The sequence below is a fragment of the Camellia sinensis genome, chromosome 15 (assembly GCF_055761805.1).
Source record: "Camellia sinensis isolate YWXY chromosome 15, ASM5576180v1, whole genome shotgun sequence".
Classification (NCBI taxonomy): domain Eukaryota; kingdom Viridiplantae; phylum Streptophyta; class Magnoliopsida; order Ericales; family Theaceae; genus Camellia; species Camellia sinensis.
Window position 1 is genome coordinate 142,913,350 of NC_138975.1, and position 22,711 is coordinate 142,936,060.

At 35.6% G+C, this 22,711-nt stretch overlaps 2 protein-coding genes and 1 long non-coding RNA gene across 5 annotated transcripts; 1 reads left to right on the forward strand and 2 right to left on the reverse strand.

The window, feature by feature from the left end:
* Positions 1 to 263: 263 nt before the first annotated feature.
* LOC145813913 (uncharacterized) lies at positions 264 to 1,209 on the reverse strand. The gene is made up of 2 exons (XR_014357340.1): positions 974 to 1,209; positions 264 to 873 (listed from the first exon to the last, which is right to left on the reverse strand). It is a non-coding gene; the product is annotated as an uncharacterized LOC145813913 (long non-coding RNA).
* Positions 1,210 to 2,113: 904 nt separating this feature from the next.
* LOC145813912 (pentatricopeptide repeat-containing protein At5g16860-like) lies at positions 2,114 to 4,793 on the forward strand. The gene has a single exon (XM_082910265.1). The coding sequence runs from the start codon at positions 2,328 to 2,330 to the stop codon at positions 4,281 to 4,283; it is 1,956 nt and encodes a 651-aa protein (XP_082766391.1). The 5' UTR covers positions 2,114 to 2,327; the 3' UTR covers positions 4,284 to 4,793.
* Positions 4,308 to 21,695, reverse strand: LOC145788581 (uncharacterized). 3 transcript variants are annotated; one of them, XM_082910262.1, is made up of 7 exons: positions 21,229 to 21,695; positions 18,716 to 18,951; positions 16,289 to 16,970; positions 13,233 to 13,599; positions 7,354 to 7,448; positions 5,817 to 6,011; positions 4,308 to 5,226 (listed from the first exon to the last, which is right to left on the reverse strand). In XM_082910262.1, the coding sequence occupies exons 1-7, from the start codon at positions 21,412 to 21,414 to the stop codon at positions 4,591 to 4,593; spliced, it is 2,397 nt and encodes a 798-aa protein (XP_082766388.1). In that variant the 5' UTR covers positions 21,415 to 21,695; the 3' UTR covers positions 4,308 to 4,590. The 3 variants fall into 3 exon arrangements, with proteins under 3 accessions (XP_082766388.1, XP_082766389.1, XP_082766390.1); XM_082910263.1 differs by lacking the exon at positions 5,817 to 6,011 and having other exon boundaries at positions 21,229 to 21,683; XM_082910264.1 differs by lacking the exon at positions 18,716 to 18,951 and having other exon boundaries at positions 21,229 to 21,661.
* Between the last annotated feature and the right edge of the window lie 1,016 nt (positions 21,696 to 22,711).

Consider the following 22,711-nt stretch of genomic DNA (forward strand, 5'->3'; position numbering starts at 1 on the left):
ATACAACGTGTAAACTACATCAACTATTTACATAATTTGCCCTAAATTTTAACTTATATTTTAAAAGACACTAAAATTTGTAAGCAGTATCAATTGTGGTTATTAAACAGATTTAATTGATTATCATTTAATCAATTCAATTTTAAGTATGAAATCATATTATCAAACGCTAAATTCAAGAAAAGGTAACATTTTAACCCAAAAAATAATAAAATAGAATAGAAAAGAAAAGAAAAGAAAAATAATAGAACAGAACACGAATTATTAAATAGCAGGAGGATATTTTATCTTCTCTCTCCTTTTTAAAATTCAATTCTTAAATCATCAAGTATTCATCGACAAGCTGAAAACATTGCATAAATGAGCCAGATAACAACTGCAAAGAAAGTTCATACTCGATCCATCCACACACTATTTATTGCACTTGGAATATAAAAAGTGATCAATAATGCTAACAAACGAATCTTCAAGATTTCTAAGACACACAAATTCATGAAGTTGTGTGTGAATTTTAGCATCTAAGTCGTACAACATTGAAAGTGTAGGGAAGAATATTGGCATACTGGAAAGTAATGACTTCACCAAGAAGAAGTATGCCGCCATTTAAAAGAAGGCAATCATGAGTGAATCCGATACGACGGAACACCATTGGATTCACTAGACTGAAGGATGCAAATTCAGCACATGAAATGTGAACATCAAACACATCACCACCACCCCATGCCTCATTCACTATTTGGACTGTATATTGAGGTATGTTAAGAGCTGTATACCCAGATTGCCATTGATATATCCGAATATCGCTTGCCCAACACCTTCTAATAACTCCATCTGTTTCTGGATCTATATATCCTCCTCCAATGCCTTTTGAATCTGCAACATAGTTCATACATACAAATTATATATAAGCATACATATAATTAAGTAGTACTAGTAGTAGTAGTACTAGGTAGAATGAATATACATTACATACATGAAGTAGTGGAATGATAGAATAGCAATATGGAAACAATAACATCTAGGCTATAGGATTTCGCCATGGACCCGATATATATATATATGTGTGTGTGTGTGTGTGTTGTTGCCCTTGTTCTTGTGTGAAGTATAGACTATATATATATATGTGAGAGACAGAGAAGAAAGAGATTCCTTGAATTTGGATTTGGAGACTCACCTAGAATGCATGGATGAAATATATAAGAGTGTGTGTGTGGGGGGGGGGGTGGGGGTTGTGGACACTTGAATTTGCTGTTACTTGTTTGGCTACTAGAAATTTGGGTAGATATCGAGCTGTTAAAAACTACTCGATATATACTAGCTCGTGAGATTATCACGTTCTAAGTGTACGTTTAAGATGTTTTTGGAATTATGTGCAATTAATCATGGCACATCCCCACATGACAACCTGTTTCTCCATATACAGTAAGAAGATTAAGCCTTCATTTAAATTTTTTGATTATTTTAGTTTGAAATTAAAAAGTTTCATTTGGAATAATTTTTTAATTTTTGTGAGAGAAAAAATAAAATGATTATGATTTGGATATGATATTTTGTTTTATTGATTTTTTTGTCTATTTTGCATTTTTGTAGCTAAAATAACCCCAAAATCACATGCCAAACATAGCCTAACTAATTAGGATTTTTTATAGGACATTACTATTTAAGCTTAAAAATTAAATTCTCTTTTTAAATTTAATGATGTGACAATCAATTAGAATATCTAAAATAACATTCTTTCATATATTTGTCTAATCATTAACTAATTATCTCACTTACACATCACTAAGTCTAAAAAATAAACTTATATATCATTTAAAAAAAAAAACTACTTAAATTATTAAAAAAATTCATTGAAAACATTAAAATACGAAAAATGAAAAAATAGAATTTTCTGAAAACTGTTTTCTAAAAACTGGAACCAAACAATTTTTCAATTTTTTTTTTTATTTTTAGTAAATATTTTTAAGTATTTTTTTTTTTTTACTTTTTTAGAAATGATCACTTGCTGACAATAATAAATTGACATTACCAGTAAACTGCCCAAAGACTGAGTGATTAGGCCTCCTGCCGCATCCATAAATAATTTTTTTCCTCCCTTATATTTTCTACTCTTTGTGTTTTTTCCTTATGATTATCAAATTTAAACGGATAGCAAATTTAAATTGAAAATTATTTTTAAAATATTTAAAGGTAAAATAATGTGTATCATTGCTGTAATTATAAACCGTTACTGATGAGGAGGGAGTAAAATTGATCGAAAATGCATATTGGTATGGAAAAACAAAAGTAAAAGCATCATGGCAATGGCATGAATTGAATTGAATTGAATGAAGGTGAAAAGAAGCATGATCTACCTATGGAACCTGAAGCTGCGAAAATCCAACGAAGATGGCTTCTTCACAGAGACTCTGCAAATCTACTCCTCAATGCTTCGTCACTCCTCCAATGCCTACTTCGGCAACAATTTCACCTTCCCACTGGTGTTGAAGGCTTGTTCCAACCTCCGTTCCATCCGAGACGGCACCATCCTCCATTCTCTCACCTTTCTCATCGGCGGCGGCCTTCACTCCGACGTCTTCGTCCAGACCTCTCTCATCGATATGTACTCTAAATGCTCCGACTTGCCTTCTTCCCGCCGAGTGTTCGACGAAATGCCCCACCGAAACCTCGTCTCCTGGAACTCCATCATCTCCGCCTACTCCCTCCATCCCCACATCAACCACACTTTTTCCCTCTTCAAAAACATGCTGTTTCTTGGTTTGGAGCCGACCTCGGCCACATTCCTTACCATTCTCTCCAGTGGACTAGGGCTTGGACTCGGACAAGGCTTGTCACTTCACTGTTACATTATCAAACTTGGACTCCTCCATTCTGAGTTACCCATTTCTAATTCTGTTATGAGTATGTATGTCCGTTTCGGTCAACTTGATGACGCTCAACGCATTTTTTATTCTTCATTTGAGAGTGAGAGATCGATTGTCTCTTGGACGACACTACTTGGCGGATACACAACCGCTGGCTATGTTGCTCCAGCATTCCATATTTTTAACCAAATGCGAAGACAAAGTGTAAAACCGGACTGTATTGCTCTTGTAAATATCATTTCTGGCTGTGCGCAAGCAGGGGACCTGCAGTTAGCTTCCTCTGTCCACTCTCTCGTGCTCAAGAGTGGGTGCGGTTGTGATATTGTTCATGATGATCACAATCATCCAATCGACAACTTGCTGGTCAGCATGTATGCAAAATGTGGTGACCTTGTGTCTGCTCGAAATGTATTTGATAGGGTTCGGGAAAAAAGTGTGTTCCTTTGGACGTCAATGATTAGCGGGTATACCCATTTTGGTAATCCTGAAGAAGCAGTGAATCTCTTCAAGGAATTGTTGAGGACAAGCACCAGACCTAATGAAATCACCATAGCTACTGTACTTTCAGCTTGTGCTGATTTAGGGTCACCAAGTATGGGAGTTGAGATTGAAGAGTACATTTTGCAGCATCAGCAGCACTCCGGTGGTTGTTTAGCATCAAATTTACACATTCTAGCGTCATTAATACAGATGTACTGCAAATGTGGAAACGTAGAGAAGGCGAAACAAGTGTTTGAGAGGGTGTCCAAGAAAGACTTGGCAGCTTGGAGTTCAATGATAAATGGTTATGCCATCCATGGAATGGGAGAAGAGGCTCTGAGCCTTTTTCATAAGATGCAATCCGAGGAAGGAATTGAACCTGATGCTGTTGTATACACGAGCATATTAATGGCTTGCAGTCATTCAGGACTGGTGGAAGACGGACTAGAGTATTTCAAAAGCATGAAGCGGAATCTCAAAGTAGAACCCAGCATCGAACATTATTGGTGCATTGTGGATCTTCTAGGCCGAGCTGGTTACCTAGACTTGGCTCTGAAATCAATCCAAGAAATGCCAGTGCAAGTGCAGGATCAAGTTTGGGCACCGCTGCTAAGTGCGTGTAGGAAGCATCACAACATTGAGATAGGAGAGTTTGCAGCAAAGAAGCTGTTAGATTTGAACAATGGAAGTGGAAGCAACAGCAATTATGTAGCCATAGCTAATTTCTACACATCTGTGGGAAAGTGGAAGGAGGCAGCTATTGTTCGACGTTTAATTGACAAAGAATATCAAGGAGAAGGAAGATCAGTGAAAGAACCTGGTCGGAGCCAGATTGAGATCGATGGCTCCTTGCATGTTTTTACAGCTGGGGATCGCTCCCACCATCGATCATCTGATATCTATGCAAAGATAAAGCAGTTACATGCTCTAAGTTTCTAGTTCTAGAAGTAGCAGGGAGCTATATTTTGCAGAAACAGAGAACTAATTCTTGCAATATTGGAAGTGATTTTGAACAGGCAGATGGAAAATAAGTTTCTAGTTGACTCTGTACTATGAATGAATACTACATTAGTTGACTGGAATCATTTACAGGCTCAACTCCTGACAGATCTGTGCAACAACCTTACATAGAGGGAATTTTTCAGGACCCTTGAAAATTACATCGTAAACCCTGCAAATGCACTCAGGCTTCATATTATTCTACACACATCATCAATGAATGAATACTCCCAAAAAAAGCTGATCTTTAAGGTCCCCTCATCCTCTCAACAATGTGTCTTCCCTTTTCTTCAATGTGACGCCTCTTCTCTTCAAGCTTCTCCCCCATCTTCTTCCCCAAACCAAGCATCTTTGCTCTTCTTGTTCCCGATCTCTTTAGCATCCTGGCATCATCTCCTTCCATGGCTTGAATCTGCTCCCTTGTCAATGACTGAGATGGTGATTGATACCCTGGGTTCTCCTCTTCACTACCCACACAAGTTGATTGTAGTTCATTTAACAAAGGGACACTCAATTCTTGCTGAGACTTGATGCTCCAAGTAGACTGATTAGCTGGATCTGAAAGACTGGCACGTGCAACAGAGGATTCACTGACTGATGGCTGAAAACAATCAACATTCTCTCTTTTATCATGCTTGACTTTTGGGATATCACTGGTGGTTTCCCTAGTAGCATCGGGTATGGGAGTTGCTTCAGCAGGTTGGGAGCTGGGAATTTCATGTGCAACAGCCACAGCAACAGGGGGATGATCGACAACAGCTTCTTGCTTTACCCATAGGAATGGAGCAACATTCCGTGGGACCCAATCATCCTTTTCTGCTAACATCCATGGAATGCATATGCTTTCACAATTTGGAAGTACTAGAGCTTCCCGAATGGCTGTCTGTACAGATGAAACTAATAACCATCAGCCGTAGCTGCTGAGCAATTTTTATATGTTTTGTTCAATGTTTTACTTGATTCCCAGCAAAAAAATGTATTAATTTAAAATATCCAAAAGAAAGTAACACAGATTCTTCCACATCAAACCCACATCTGACAGACAAGCATGGCATAGGCATGCATGGTTACACAAACACACCCTAGCAGTACTCAGAATTTGTACATTTATGCTTTGCACAGTGTCAAAACACTGCACCATTATATACATTCTATTTTGGTGTATAATTATATATTCATTATGTTCATACCCAAGAGAGAACCTTCTTCAGAATTTCACCATAAAACCCAGATCATTTCTGAAGTTTAGGTCGACTTTGTAAATGAAGTATGCCCAGTTTAGTCCCATTAAATTGGGATTTGGAAGGGATAAATTGGGTTACAGACCTTCAAGTTCGAACCTACAACCTCGAACCACTAAACCTGTGGCCCCCTTTGTAAATACCACTGAACCAATGACTTAAAACACCCATAAATATAATAAACTAAACATGCTTGGAGAAATATGAATGCTACAAGGATACATAATCTCACCTTGAACCGATTGACCAGAAACAAAGCAATATGTCCACTGTTAATCTTATGATCTCCAACAGAAGACTCCAAGTTGAAATCAATATCAGGCATTGATGAGAACCCAAACCATAGTTGATCAGAAGGAGGAGGTTTTATATGCAACCGTAAAGTTCCTTTAAGGGATGCCACCCTTATTGACAATGAGAGAGGCACCTTTAATAATTTTAAAAAAAAAAAAAAAAAAAAAAAAGAAGAAGAAGAAGAAGAAGAAGAAGAATTAATGTCAATTAAAGTGCCAGTACCAAGAGAATTTGTCTTTACTTACATGCAAATTCAACCTGACAGGGAATGAATGTCCACACATAACATCAAATTAAAATGATAAATAATGTCGAAACAGTAAGAATAAAAAGTCCGTTTCAAGTCTCCATATTGTTATTTCATTTTAGACAGCTCTACTTTTGAGGAGATGTCATCTGCTGCATCCATAACTAACTAGAATACAATAAAACCAAAATAACTACTGCGTTCATCCAAAAAATGCATTCAGATTTCAAATTCAACTAAAGAAGCATAGCTCGGTAAAATTTTATATGAATGAAAAAAGAATAGCTGTCTAACCTTCCTTACACATGGAAAAGGAAATAAAGAGAGTTTCCAACTGTCATTCAATTCTATAGAACCTTTTCAACAAAATGACTCGAATGGGAAAAGAATATAATATTTAGGAAAGGGGAAGGCTTGAAAATGGAATTCAGTAATGTGTTTTTTTTTAAACTGCTATTCAATCACGCTACTTTTCCAGAAAATGGGATTCAATCACATGCACAAATGTACAAGTCAATTGGGAATATGCTAGTCAAGTATTAGAAGCTATATCGCTTCATGTGTGCATTATGTGCTAGTCAAGTCTCCAAAGTGTAGAGTACTAAAACGTAGTACAATTAAAGAAATTAGTAATGCATTCCCCATGCATGACTGTTACATTTGGGGAATGACTGAATCCAATTTCTTGTGAAAGTGAGCAGGACTGAATTTCATGTAAAAAGAGACACTCCTCAACTCCATTTTCAAGTCCTCCCCCCTCTTTAACATCAATCCTCCCCAAGGAAAAAGTTAAATATTGGTATTTTAGCAACAACAACAACAAAAATTCCAATGCACTCGCATCATATGAGATTAAATATGATGCCTTTAGGTTCCAAGTTCAAACTTACAAAGGCCATGTATGGCCTTCAATTTAAAGGCAGTTTCGTGTTCTTTTAAAGTACCTTTTCAAGACAATGACTAATACATTTCTCCACTAGAGATTGTGTTTATCACCACAAGAAAAAAGAAGAATCTAAATATTGGTCTTTTTGGAAAAAAATAAATCTTCAAATCTAAAGTGCATTGATCTAGCTTAGCACATGCATTGTAAATGCGTCATATTGATTTTTCTTCTTCAAGCATGTTTTCTAACTACATAATTAAAATTACATGAAAGCTTTTTAACAAATACCAAACAGCATATGCAACAGAATACACATATAAAAGGGGATATATCTTTACAAACCTGTGAAACCTGTTTGGCAATAGAATTTAGAATAGATTTCCATCTGGACGTAGAAGATGATCCTCTATTTGTGCTCTTACATCTTTGCATCCCATCTGCAAACAAATTGAAATCATAGCAACACTTATCAAGAGTTTTTTTTTTTTTTTTCCTTGAATCAACTTAAAACGAAACAAGGCATCTAGTTCCAAACATCCAGTGAAGATGCACAAATTATATATATCACAGGTACTTTAGAAGGGTAAATCTAAGTGCCAACCTTGCAGAGGGTAGCCGCACGCCACACGTCTCCTAGGGGACTCCGTGGAGATTATGGTTTGTTGGGTCACAAGGGAGTACTAGTTAAGGGTTTTTGTCGCAGGGCCCTGGCTGTGCCCATGAGCATTCCCTTCTAGCTATGTAGGGAATTATCCTGTTGAGAGAATTCGAAAAACGTCAACGACATGTGTCCCCCTCTCATAGAGACACGTGCCCTTTTCTTATTAGCTGCCCCTCACATGTGTATGGGTCCCACATGTGACCATGTCTATATATACACCTATTTCTTGCTCATAACAAAATCCACCAAGAGGATATTCCCCCACCACTCTCTATCAGATTCTCTCTCTCTCTATTTCCCTTTTTCTTCAATTATTTCTCTGGTTCATCCTCTCTGACAACTAGGAGAGGCTAATCTTCCATACTTTCTCCCTATTGATTCCATGGACATGAGGTTACATTATCTCTCTCCTCAACTCCCTATCCTCTACCACATCACATCTGCTTCGAGTTTCTCAGGCAAGACGTGCTCGTACCTATGCAGATTGAGCTCTCCACCATGGCTCGACCCTTCTACATTCAGGCAAATCCAATGGCCTCATCTCAGAGATGAAAAATTTTTTGTTGTGATTTCATCATAACTAAGTCCAGGGGGAAATGGCACTAGAACCATGAAGCAGCAAAAATACATGGAGTATATGAAACATGATGGTGATTTTCATTACCCAAAGTGGTACACAAAATATGCATATCCATAATAGAGGAAGAGTGTAGGATTGTTTTCTTTGGTCTAGACCCATTTAGATAATGCTAATCTGTCAAAATGGCAGTTCTTCTTCATTTATAGGATTTGATTTATGTGTCACAAAATATAGACAGAGGCTTTGAAAGAGAAAAATCTCATTCGGGTAAACCATCATTTCTTGCATTAAGTTATTTCCACCTCTTCCCCATCTAAAATACAAGCTTTTCAAAACCTCACCCACTATGTATCAAATTTAGGCTGCAACATCCCAAGTTATATACTCTTGGCCTACATAGGCATGGCCATAATCCAGCCAAAACATGGCTTTCAAACAGGTGAACACCCCTAATCCTTTAGACGATAATCTGAACCCCCCAAAAAATAGAAACTTGAGGAAGCAAACCTATCTAGTTCCTGAATGAACCTCACCCATCTAAGGAACCTATCCAGCAACCAGAGTGGGCTCCCACCCTTCTTCCTCAACAAAAAGTCTCCACAAAGAACAGAAAATTATTTATGTACAACACAGCAAAGAATACATACACATCCCCTACCGACCACCTCAGCCCCAGAGGGGAGCACATGGAGAGTCCTTACTGGCTCACAAGGCTGACACATAGCACCACGCTCTTTAGATATTCTTACACAGAGATGATGTGCAATGCACGTATTAGGTATGGGCACATGCCTACACTCACAAAATCAATGTCCTCCTAGGGCAAGTCCATGCAGTGTTTTCACCTAAGAATCAAACCCTAAATCATGTTTGATATCTAAAAGCTTTGAGCAGGATTCATCAAACTAAACTGTCAACCCATGCAGCTCACAAAAATTGTCTGAGTTAATAATAAAAATTGTGAAGGTGAAGTTTTTTCTAGCATCTCACAATCTTAACAAAACCTGTCCTTATTTTTGTGCAAGACAGCTTAGGAAAACTAAGATTAAGCCGTCTATGTTCAGGCTTGTGGAGGTTTACAGCAATAAAAGGTTGTTAGCTTCTGGATTATATAGGCTACAAGGAAGGTGATGTAGGATGATTAAAGAATGCCACAACAATGGGCTTTGGGGGCTGATTTGACACTGTTTAAGGGAGGTTTTAGGGTGCTGTGAACAGTACTTGTGAAAGTGCTGACATTCAAGAAAGAAAGAAAAGAAAAGAAAATAAGAAAATAGATCTAGAAAATTCTAGGGTTATGGTTGCATCACCAAACCCAAAAGAGGCTTTAAAACTCTTAAAATTCTATAAAATATCAACTCTATTAAATTATAAGCGTTACTTGGGTTTATATAGAACTAGGAGACTTCCTAAACCAACTAGAACAAAAAAACGAAACAAATAAAACTCCTTTGACTTCCAAAACCAATTCAAGACCAAATAAGAAACATAAATAAAAATCAATTAAATAACTTGACCAATAAGACAACCTATGGGCAACCTCTATAGCCCATGTCAACAAATATGAAAATTACCAATATACCTGACCTAAAATTCCTAGAAAACATTAAAAAAAAAATCATAAAATAAGACTCTAATAATACTAAAAAAATAAGAGGGAATTGGTGATAAACCCCTCACTGTCTAATTTGTCTTTCAAAAGAACAAGAATTATATAGGTACTTTCAAAACCCCCTAATATTTTAAAACTTTTTTCTTTTACTATATTACCCTCATATCTATCAGCTCTCCTATTAAGCCATCCTCACAGTGTGTTTCAAAGTAAAATTTTATATCATTAAGCAAATCAACATGTTTTTAACCAGAGTAAAATTTTACTTTGAATCATAGTAAACTTTACTCTGATTCAGAGTAAAGTTTACTATGATTCGAAGTAAAATTTTATATTGTTAGGCAAATCAACATGTTTTTAATCAGAGTAAAATTTTACTGTTATAAAAAAATAAAATACATAAATGAATGGACCAGAGTCAAATTTTACTTTTAGATCTAAAAATAATAATAATAATAAAAGCCAATTGATATGCATTTACGCTCCAACCCTAATCACATCAATGTCCTCCACCTCAAACAGATCAGAACTCACACAACTCATATAATCATTCATCATCATCAATATCATCTTGAAAATCTCTTGAATTCTATGAACCTTCTGCTGTACATGGCACCAATAGCACTGTTTATGAAGGAAAATGTGGTTGGGATCACAATAGCTCTTTCCAAAAATGATATCAAAATAATCTGGTATCTACTCTTCAATTCGGCCTGCAAGGTCATTGCGGTGGCTCAGCGAATCAACCAACTCATGGATCTCAGGTGAGGATATTTGATCAAATGGCAACGGCGGTGATTGAGTAGCGAAGAAATCAACCGAAGAAGGAGATCGAACTCCGATCTAAAGCGGAGCAGAGCAAGTCGCTGAGTGGTTAGAGGTGGCCATCTGTGGCGGCGGCGGTTTTCGTCGACTACGAAGTAGATGCCGTGGAAGGTGGAAGGCGGAGGCAACGGGGTGGCGGAGAGGCATGCGAGGTCATCGGCGTTGGTTTTGATACCAGATCTTGAAACCCTAGCCATGGAGTCTTGAGAGATTGAGATAGTGATTAGGGAAGATTTAGTTGAGGGTATAATAGTCTAATAAAATATTTAAATAATAAATTTTGTCCTTTATACAAAATTTAATAATTATGAGGGGGTTTTAAAAGTATAATTTTTTTCTTAGTCCTTTTAACAATAAAAGGAACATAAAAGGGGTTTATAGCCAAATTTTCCAAAAAATAATTATATAAGATTCTAATTAGTTTCTCTTTGACAGCATGCCAATGTCCAAATATCATCGCTTCTTTGAATTTAACTTTCCTTGACCTTCTTATATTCCGCATCAGAGAGTAGTAAGGTTTGTGCAAAAAAGGGAATGAATTATATTTGGTATCTAGACAGCTTGCTAGACTTCAGAAATTATGTGCTGAAAATTTCGAAATAGTAGCTATTTCAAAGCATTATCAATTATGGTGTGGAATTAAAGGCAGAAGATTTGGGGAAGGGCTCAGGGTTGATTCTTATTAAAAAGGGTTTGGGGTTGAAACTGGGAGTCTTCTATTGCTACAAACAGTAACCCAAGAACAATGTTTGCATAAGGAGAACTCCTAGAATAGAAGAAATTGTGAGAATTCCACATAAACTTCATTAGGGATCACCCTCTAAGGTAGGGCCACATAAAATATCACAACAGACCCGTATTACAACCCGTGGATTCAAACTACAACCAATCCAGCAAATCTAAAAATTACCTAAATATCCCTCACTACTAAACCAAGGAAAACAGAAATTACGTCACACAAACAGCTCAAACAAGTAATCAATAAAAAAAATTAAAAAATAAAAAGACTCAAATTAACTCTAAACTTCATTATATGATGCCCTAAACACACTCCATTCCAAAATCCAGCTTTTCTGACTTTGTTACTAACAATCTCTGCATCAAAATTCCTCTTACCAAATGAGGACAATCTGATCTGATGGCTACAGTAACATAACTAGATTCATGTGTTCCCAGGATGAAGAGAACAAGGCCTAGAATTATGTTGGCATGGCAACAATGAACACGTTACTAGCCTTAGGTGGTCTTCCAGCAAAAGCCGTTACGAATTCAACATGCATCTCCTCAAGTGTGCCGCCACCCCCCCCCCCCCCCCACATGAAAAGATTTTAAATATATATAATATAATATAATATAATAAAAACACCTTTTCTAGAGAAGAGGGACAAGCCTTCAAAATCATTGAAGAAGTTCTAACTTCTAATGCTCCCAACCACCATGATTGCAGTTTTTAGTTGTGATCAAATATTTCTAAATCATGTGACAAGAATGTGGACATATCAGAGAATTTAGAAAACCAAAATTGGAAGCATTTATACGGCAGTACAAAGTTGCACTCTTTGCTAATACATATGTGTGTTCAGATATATAGCTGTATGAGTACTACTTTCTTTTTATGGTACAACTCTTGGGTTGCATTAAGTCTATCACCTCTCCGGAGGCAACGTATGGGTGTCAGACACGGACACGCGTTGGACATGCGGTGGACACGTGTCCAACACTCTACCTAAGGTGTCCCTTCTTTTTTTTTGAATTTTTCCAACCGGACACGCTTGGGACACTCTCTTGGACACGTTATGGACAGAGAGGGAAAGAAACCCTAACCTGTTGAAGAGAGAGAGAGAGAGAGGGTGAAGAAGAACCTATTGAATTGAAGCCCTAGATTAGATATGTTCATTTCTTCAAATTTGTTCTTCGATCTTCTTCTTCTTTTCTTCTTTTTTTTCTTCATTTTTCTTCTTCTTTCTTCTTTCTTCTGTCCCTCTCTCTCTCTCTCCCCCCTAGCGTTTGACTGTCTCGCTATCTCTATTCTATTCTTTTTTCTTTTTTTTTTTTCTGTCTCTAGAGTGTCCCATATTTTATATACTAATATATATATATATTTGAACAAAAACCTTTTTTTTCCCCCTCTTTTCCTTTTTTCGATTTTTTGGGTATTATTATTTGCTTAAATAAATTATTTTTATTTATAGGAAAATTTTAATTTGTGAATGATATTTGGTATTATAATAAATAAATAAATAATATTTATATTTTTTAATTTTACATATAATAAATAAATAAAATTATATATATTAAGCGTGTCCCCAATGTGTTGTGTCTCCCATTTTTTGAAAATTTGTGTGTCCGCATGTCCACGTCATGTCCCGTGTCCATGTCCGTGTCCGTGTCCATGCATCATAGCATTAAGTACTTAACAAATATAATCAGCACTACCACGCAGCAATCTCAACAATTTCATCTATAGTTGCATTCTGCAGGCATGCTCAAATTGCATGTTATATGCACAGACAAGATCCAGAAAAGAAGGTTTGAGCACATACCTCGTTTTAAATCTGGTTCATCCTTTTGCTCAGTTGCATCAAGTGTACCTTCAGAAAGCTCCAATTGCTTTCCAAAGTACTCAAAACCTTCTAGAAGATCTGATGTGACCTCCCCCACAGAGCTTGATTCTAAGTTTGTATCCATCATGCCTTCCTCGGAACCTAGTTCCTGAACTTCAAGCCTTGTTTCAATATTTATCACCACACCACCAGAATATCGAATATCAATTTCCAAGGCCCATACTTCATTCATGTCTGAGGGAAGAACCCTCATGCAATTGATATATGGAGGGAGACTCCCAAGATCTATGCCAGTGCAGGTAAGGTCACCCATGTAACTGGGGATCCTCATATTGGACAGTGTTCTCTATTACACAAGAAAAATCAGAGTCAGGGTAATAAATGCATTCCAAAAACACAAAAGCATGCCCATATATCACATTCAACAAATCATTAAGTATGCCCAATTATGTAGTTTATCTGCCTACAAAAATAGTTTTATAAAATTACAAAATAACTATATACTATTTCAATCCTGTAAAATCAAAATTTAGGCACTGTAGGCCAACTTTTTATTCATCACACTTTCCCACAAATAAGGTCAGGAACAAAATTTCATTAAATTTCTACCAAACAAAACAGCCAAAACATTTCGGGTATGTTTGGTTTGTGTTTTAGAGATGTGTTTTAGAGATAAAAAGTACAAAAAGTTGTTTGGTTTGGTTTTTTTCAAAAAATGTTTTGGAAAATTATTTTGAGAGAGAGTTTTGGAAAAAGTGATTGATTTGATGTGTGTGAGAGAGAGATTTGTTTGGAAAACTTGTTTGGTTTACAAGTTTTGAGAAATTTTTTTGGGAAAATTTGTTTGGTTTGATTACTTTTAAAAACTTATTTGTAGAGAAAATTTTCCAAAAATTTTTCAGAAATACAAACCAAACAAACCCTTCATTTCCTAGGAAACGGATATGTTCAATTTGGGTCTTTTTGTGAAAAAACTTTTTTTTTATAAAAGACTCCGAGAAAGTAGAAAAGGAGAAAATATAGAGAAAAGAGGATAAAACAAGCATGTTTACGTCACTTATTCCCTTTCTTTGTTACAGTAAGTAACTTCTTTTATATAGATTGGCATTGGTATTCTCTTTTTTCCTCTTTTTCATCCCTACTATTACTAGAAACTCGCATTTTTATGTTCTCTTACGATGGCAATCCCCCTTTCCCAACCAAAAAGTTACAATAAAGGGAGAACCAGAGGTCCACCAACAAGAACCAACCTAAAATTACATATCATGCGGTACCCTCCAATCTGTACAAATAAAAAACAATGGAATCTCCTTAAAAGCAGGAGATGCAAACACCCAAGAAGATAAATAACACACTCTATCCCATAACCCCCTCAAGTCATCAAATATTCCTGCATTGCACTCCGACCAAAACACCTAAAAAATTATTCAGTTCACACAATTTCACAGAGCTTAGGCCTTCAAATTGGAGCAAAAACCCCTGACCCAATCCACACCAGCAAGATGATTAAAGTTATGCCACAAAAACAAAGCCACTGGACAATTTATAAACAAACGGTTCATACTCTCCAAATCCACTCAACACATAGTGGGTATTTGGAAAGTTGCTATTTTAGTAGGCTATTTTAGTTTTTGGCTATTTTAGTAGGCTAAAATATTTGTGTTTAGGAAGATAGTTAGATTTTTTTGTAGTTTGATATGATGTTTGTGAGAAAAAAAAGTGAAATGATTATGGGTTTGATGTGACCTATTTTGTCTTTTTTGTGAATTTTAGCCCAAAAAGCAAGAAAAAATAGCCTTTGCCAAACAAGGCCATAATAACACCATTAAGGCAACAATATACAACTAGGTCTCCTCTTTTGAATCATATTATTAGCTTTGAGCTTTTTATGAGCCATATACCATGCAAATAGTGTTAAATTCAATGTATAAAGAGAGAAATACAGAGAGAATTGTATGTATTCAATTGATTGATATTTCAGTGATTTACAACACTCTCATTTATAGAGAGGAAAGGTGGTACACATAGGATACTAACTAACTAACACCGAAAACAAAAACATTATCATTAGTGGGACAGCTGGACAGCTAGATATGGCACACTAATATTACATTAACAAACAGTTTAACCTTGAGAGGCACATATGCATTTCAAATCATTTTGCAAGCATGAAAAGGTGAAACATCTGGATCATCAACAATCTTACAAAAAAGACTTGCAAGAAAAACACCTAAGGAATGAATGGACCACTCTTTTATCACACACAAGCCCTCTCAAAGACACATCATCAAAAATATATAACAAAAACGGTAACTCATTAGCTTCAAAATCATTAATAGAAGTACTACTAGTTTTGTTTAGTTAGACCTTTGGCAGTCTATGACTACTCACCGGTCACTCCCCGATTCAAGTTTGGGGTGGTTTGAGGTTGTGACATCAGGACTAAAGTTGAATATGAATAAGAGTTATTTAGTAGGGATCAATGTTTAGGTTGCAAAAACTAAAAGAAGCTTATGGTGTTACATTGAAACTTTGCCTTTCACCACCTGTTCTACCCACATACATCCATTTAGAGCATGTGCATAAATTAATTACATGAAACTTCAATACTTCTAGTTACATTGCCAACCCAGGCTCTTCCTACAAAAGTACTAATTTATACATATAGAAAGTACAACTTTAACACTCAAACCAAATATATACATTGGTCTCAGATATCAAAGCTCTTTGTTAACAAGGACTAGAGCATACAAGTCTTCACATCTTATATACATCTTCAAATATGACACTAAAAGCCCAAATTAAGCAGGCTGAATGGGGACAATCCTAGCATTATGGCTTAAATGTGAAAATTATCCACTTGGATTTTCCAACAAGAGATGCATGCATGAAAACAACAAAAATGTGTGGGGTTAACTATTGCAGAAGTAAGAAACCAAAGCAGGTTTCACCCATCGCAATACACAACAAGCAACCATGCCTAATAGATACATAAAATTAAATCTTATAATAGGAAGTCATGAAACATTACGAACCTGAATCCTCGCTTGCATAAAGTTTTTTATATCTGTATTGCTTTTGGCATCAAAAAACAAACGTGATATTAACAAATTCCAACAAAGTGTTCCTTCATCACTACCAATCTTGTCATCGGAATCTACATCAGAGAACACAGAGATATGACTTCTGGCGCTTGAGCCTGTGTGAGCTAAAGTTGATGATGATGATGGAATCGTTTTGTCCTCCACAGAAAGGTTAGTTGTCTTGCCTATAGGAGTAGTCTTTACCACACCAGTGCCCGAAACTGAATCTTGGAATGAATAAGATTTCTCACAGATCTTTCTCTCTTCAAGGCCTGACGTCGATTTATTTTCTACACCACTCTTAGACGCCTTCTTTGCAAGTTTTTTCAGAAAGTGGCGAACCTTCGATGAAGAACCATCAACCTTAATTGGCCTGTCTATAGGCTCAGCATTGATACCCACAGAGGGTTTCATAAATGAAGGATATCCTGTATTTAAGGTAGTCAGATAACTCTGAAACTCTACATTCAACTTTGAAAACCACTTAAGTTTTCCTTTGTCATTAGAGGAAGCAAGACGGAGGGCTTTACACCATGACTCCTTCTCCCAAGATGTCTCAAGATATATGTAAACAGTTTTATTTCCACTGTATAAAACTGTCTTGCTCTCCACTTTAATTGGATATTTTTTGGCCCTGCAATATTTAAAAAAATAAAATAAAATATTTAGAACCACAAAAACTCTTCTCTTCTTTTTTTTCTTTAGAACAGCAATATAATTATTCAGGGCAGGAAGAAAGGCAAAATTCTTCATAGGTGCCTTTAACCCTATGACAGTAACTGGGAGCAGTAGAACAAAATTAACTGTCTTCCACATTCTTTACAAACACAAGGCATTGAGCTGCATGCAGTAAATGTCACATGACCGACCACAATGTTTGTCTTTTCTTTTTCTTTTTCTTTTTTTTGTAACTCCATTATATTTTTAAGGGCCTATTTGGTAATGTTTATGTTTACAGATTTCCATTTCAATTTACAAAATTTTTGAAAATTGTAAATAAAACTAGTTTGGTATCTGTTTTATTTTTCAAACAATTGTAAATAGTTTATAAAATTTACTCAATTTTTTTAACCACAAAAAAGTTGGTTTCACTTGTTTAACCTTTTTTTTTTTTTTTTTTAATTTCTTCCTCTTTCTCACACCTCTTCCAACCACCACCTGTGGACCACCCTTTTCATGTGTTCAAAACATTTGTGAACCAAACATGTCAAAATTAAATATAAACATGTTTAATATTTTCTATAAACAAAAACAGTAAGTTGTAAACTTTACCAAACGGCACCCAAGTGTTTAAGGTTTTCTTTCTTATTTTTAATAATTTGGAAACTGTAAGAGTTAAATTTGGGCCCATAAATGTTATTGGAGTGGTTAGAAAATTTCAGAAGGCTATTACTTTTTTAACATTTTATGAATTATATAAAGAGAACTTATGGTGGAATAGATGATTCAAAAGGGATCAATTTACGAAAGAGTTCTTGTCTAATTCCAACCTTATTAACGCCAAAGGAGAATGAATGTTAGCAAATGTATGTCCATAAGCATACCACACTGACACAAAAACAATCAAGTGCAGTTTCCAATCTCATAGCTGGATGACACGTTGATATGCCCAGCAGTTCAAAAATGTTTCCAAAACAAGTAGAGCAAATATCACAAAATTCGGATTAGGCTTGGCAATGAATGGAAGACAGCCTTCCAAATAAAAGAGGGATTTCCCCATATTGAAGACGGTGTCTTCTTTCTATTCTTGCCTCCAGCTAAGTCAGTTGGTATCAAAGCCTCAACTAGTTTAGTTTGATGCATGATTTTGTTGGACAGAGAAAATAAGAGAATGAAGTGGAATAGGATAAAGAAGGGCGAAAACTCAGGCAATCACACCTAGGGTGAAGTAGGACAACTGCATGAGCCCAAAATTAATGTACTTAAGCTGCAAAAAGCTCTATTTAGGTCTAATTGAAGCTGGGTTATGAAGCAGAAAGATTGGTAAAAAAAATGGGGGTTTTATGGATAATGGTGTATTCAGGGAATAAAGGGTTTGGGCTTACTTTGATAAAGAGAATGGGAGGATTTTGGACTATTCGAGGCGCTGAAATAGTACCTAACAATAGTGCTTTTGCCATTTTAGGTTGTTTTGAGTTAGTCAAGTGTGTAAGAAGGTTTGAAGGAAAAGGGGCTTAGCGATTGTATAGTATGGTTTTTTGGTACAAGAGGGATGGCAAAACAAATCTGATTTTGAGGTTTAAAGACTGAAACACCTATGTTCCAGTAGATTTGAACTTAAGGTTAAAGTTGCATCACATGATCCCAAAGAAACTTCAAACAGAAACCAAAATAATATAACTGTGGTAGTGGTTTCAGACTACTTGCTCGGGACCTCACCATTTTTTTGAAAACAAGGTTGTAGCAGAAACAGCTGCTATTGTGCAACCCTTGAGCTGAATTTCTGTGTGAGAACCATCTGAATTTGTTAGAATGAGTGACTGACCCTTGACTTTTGCATATTTTTGGACAGGGGAAACCTCGAAGATCTCTTTCTTCCGCTTTTTCTCTCTTGGTGCTTTGTCTACAAGCCCTGACTTTGGAACCTTTTCTGGTTCTAAAACCCAAACTACACCCTGAGACACACCAAGGGAATTAGTGCATGAAAAGAATAGCTTGGCAATTGAAGTATAGGAAAGAAAGTTGAGCAATTTTTACATCACAGCTTTTATTTCACTAGCATGCAAGCATGAACATAGGCATACTGCTTCCAAAATAATATTAAAATAAAAAGAAAAGAACATAAACAAAAAAAGTAAAAATGTTCTATGAATAGCATGAAGAAAATTTAAATACCACTAAGTAGCAGTAACTGCAAACAAAAATTGACTAGCTTCTAACTGGTCCGTGCATCAAAAATCTTTTTCTTTTTTTTTTTTTAAGCTTAAAATGGTATTCAAAGTAATTGTGATACGGATACTTCATGCCAATTATGTGAAAGTATCAGCAACCAATTTTATGATTTTCAAGGGGATCATAATTTGTTTTTCTTTTGGCATGCCAATTGATATATGAATTTAGCATCCAATAGTTAAATCAATACTACCAAAAAATTGTAATTCTAAGATTTCAACTTTTGTCAAAAATAAGGAAGAAAGTTTTAATTATTACATAAAAATGATGATTTGGAAATCTAATATTGACATAATGTATACTAATGTTATAAGGTAAACTAACATGTCAATATTAGATTTGCAATTAATTCATATATTATTGAAGATTACGTACAAAAATTGTGGATCAAATTATCTTGAGAAGGCTGCTTACCCTAGTTAAAACATATACTTGCATGAAATTTTCTTTTGCACTACTATGCAGTGTTATTAAAGGTGACAAGCGCACCAAGGCACCAAGGCCTCCTAGGGCCTAGGCTCAAAGCGCAAGGTGAGGCGTAGGCTTCACTGATGTGAGACGCACCTTGTACGGAAAAAATATATATAATTTAATATAATTAAATAATTTAGGGTTCAACATAAACAAAATGAAATGTTAAATATTTAGTGTTTTTTGGAGATTAGGAATTAGGGTTAATTTTTCTTCCATCATTGATTTGGGGTTGAATGCCCAACGTATTGGCATCTATAATAAAAGTAAGAATCTTCTGTAGCTGCACCATATTAAATCAATGGTCAAATTTTAAACAAAACCAAAGCAACAATAAAAAAAAGCCCTCAAGACACAAGCCTTGGGCCAGTCAAATGCCTTATCACAGTAGCCTAGCCTGGAACACGACAAGGCGCAAACCTTGAGTCTGGACGGGACTTGGGCCTAGGCACACGCCGAGGTGAGCCTTATCGAAATCGCCTAGCCTGGAACACTACAAGGTGCGAACCTTGGGCCTGGATGGACCTTGAGCCTAGGTGCACGCCTAGGCGCGCCTTTAATAACACTGCTACTATGTGCATCATAACATATCAACTATTACTAATACGTACAACGAATATATATATATATATATTTTGAAAAATTAATAAGTACAATGAGTATTATGCTTTATAAGATTAGGTAAGTTTAATTTACTACCCAAAAACTGAATCAATATTCAAAAAAATTAACCCAAGTTAATTTCTATTTCATGCTGGCTATTATTTCCTTTGAGAAGAGTCAGAAGACTCAATAATTCAACAAGAACAACTAGTGATGTTGGACAGTTGTGGAGGCAAAACAGGCTTGGGTTTCGAACTTTCAGCTAGCAGAATTTTCTGAAAACTTAAGTTCTACAAGTCTAGACAGGAGCCAAATTTTAGGTTTTGATATTAAATCAAAGGCCAAAGGATATGAGAAACACACATGAGAAGAGGGGAAGGGTAGGTTTGTCTCTGCCACCTCACCTATTACCAATTGAGCAAAATTTGAACTCTGCCACAGCCTATATATCACATAAGATTATTCACAAATTGAATTTGATGATTCTCACCAAAAAAAGAAATAAGTTGAAATATAACACTGAAATTGACAAGCCCGAAACAAAGCCATTCTGTGACACTTGGCATAGAATATAGCCAAACTAAGATAAGTTACATCAGTATGCATATACCATTATTGGTGAAATTTCATTATGTTAGTGTTTCAGTTCATCACAGTAATATTAATTGTGACAAACTGAAAATGTTCTCATCCTTGCTGATGTATGTATGTTGTAGTGCCAAAAATTCTATAATCAATAAAAAGACAACATGTGTCCATTTCATTTCCATAGAAGCAATACCCAAATTCCAAAACTGTTTTCTGAATTTCTGACTGCACTCTCGCTAACCCCTCACCCATCTTCAAAAAATGAATAAATAAATCTTAACCGACTCAGAAATTGTAATAAATTCAAATAGCAGATCACAAGAAGAAGAAAAGTGAACCTGCTTTTTGTAATAAGAAGAGTGGGGTTCAGAGAGTCCTTGAGGAGAGTGTGATACGGCCTTTGATTCTTCATTCTTGACTCGTTTATTTAATCGGCCCAACACAACAACCACTACCAATGCTTCAACGGCTATAATCGTCAGAGCCCCAATTATGAACCCCACAACCAGTGTAAACACGAACATCGAATCGCGTCAAATTCTAAAATGAATGAATACGAATGAATGAATGAATATCACTATATCTATATCTATATCTACCCTAATTATGATTTTTGCATTTCAAATTCGCATCAAAGCCGATACGATGTTTCTGAATTCTGATGGTAGAAACAGAGGGAGAATGAATACGAGAAGACCCAAGAACAAGAATATTCTTTCCTTTTTCTTTCTTTTCTTCTTCTTTCTTTTTCTTTTTTAACAAGAGGAAAGAAATAGAATAAATAGGTAAATTACACTTGCACACATATCACGGGAGGCTCTATTTACACAGCGCTTTCTCTCTGAAGACAAACTATTTCTGTAGTCACATCAAAAATAATTTATAAAATTAAATATTTTTCTCATTAGACACTACAAATTTATATATTTATTCTTACTCACACATCCACCCACAATAATATACGCACAAAGTTTCATCTTTATCCTCACACACCCCGCGCCCACGATATTCATCTCTCCCTCCATTCTCTATTCACACCGGTGAACACCATTGCTGAAAATACTCATCAAAACGTCGTCGGTGGTATTGCTCAACACAGTTCTGAAAAATAATAAATAAATAAATAAAATTTATAATTGTCCGGCAGTACAAAGTTGAATTAAATGAAAAAGTTTGACCGTAGTAATCCGAACAAATTCCACTTGTTCGATTGTAGTCTGTTGGACATATATAAGTTGTTCGATTGTACTCTGTTAAACAGATGTAATTTGTTCGATTGTAGTCTGTTGAACAGATATAAGTTGTTCAATTATAGTCTGTTGAACATATGTAATTTGTCGAACAATGATATATCATTCACCTCTGGTTAAATCGAACAACGATTTACCACTCATAAACGAAAACGAATACGAAAACAACAAAAAAAAAAAACATTTTCATTGCTCTATTGTTCCGAATGAGAATTGTCATATGCATTCTTTATTGAATCCAATCAAAATCTTCAATAATACTATATTTTTGATTATTTGTTGAAGGGTTTTTTATTTTGGTTTTATGATTTTTGGATTCTTGACAGAGAAGATACGTGAGGGACAAGTTTGAAATTGATGATTTATATTATATTGATTATTGTCCTTTATAGAAAATAAACAAATGGGATGTATCATAACTTGTCATTTATAGTCATTTCACTTAAAGTTAAAATTGTAATAAAAAAGAAACTAATTAATGGTTTACGAGGAAAAGTGGTGTGTAAATAGAATGACCCACATATCACCCTTAACATTTGGAATACACTAACTGCTTATCATTGTAATTATT

What these genes read in the sequence shown, in the direction of transcription:
- LOC145813912 (XM_082910265.1), top strand. Translation starts at nt 2,328, where the DNA reads ATGAAGGTGAAAAGAAGCATGATCTACCTATGGAACCTGAAGCTGCGA.
- LOC145788581 (XM_082910262.1), bottom strand. Translation starts at nt 21,414, where the DNA reads ATGTTCGTGTTTACACTGGTTGTGGGGTTCATAATTGGGGCTCTGACG. An exon ending in ACCTTGTTTTCAAAAAAATG is followed by an intron (nt 16,971 to 18,715) that starts GTGAGGTCCCGA and finishes TAAATATTGCAG; the next exon opens with GGCCAAAAAATATCCAATTA. An exon ending in TTGCCAAACAGGTTTCACAG is followed by an intron (nt 6,012 to 7,353) that starts GTTTGTAAAGAT and finishes AAATTATTAAAG; the next exon opens with GTGCCTCTCTCATTGTCAAT.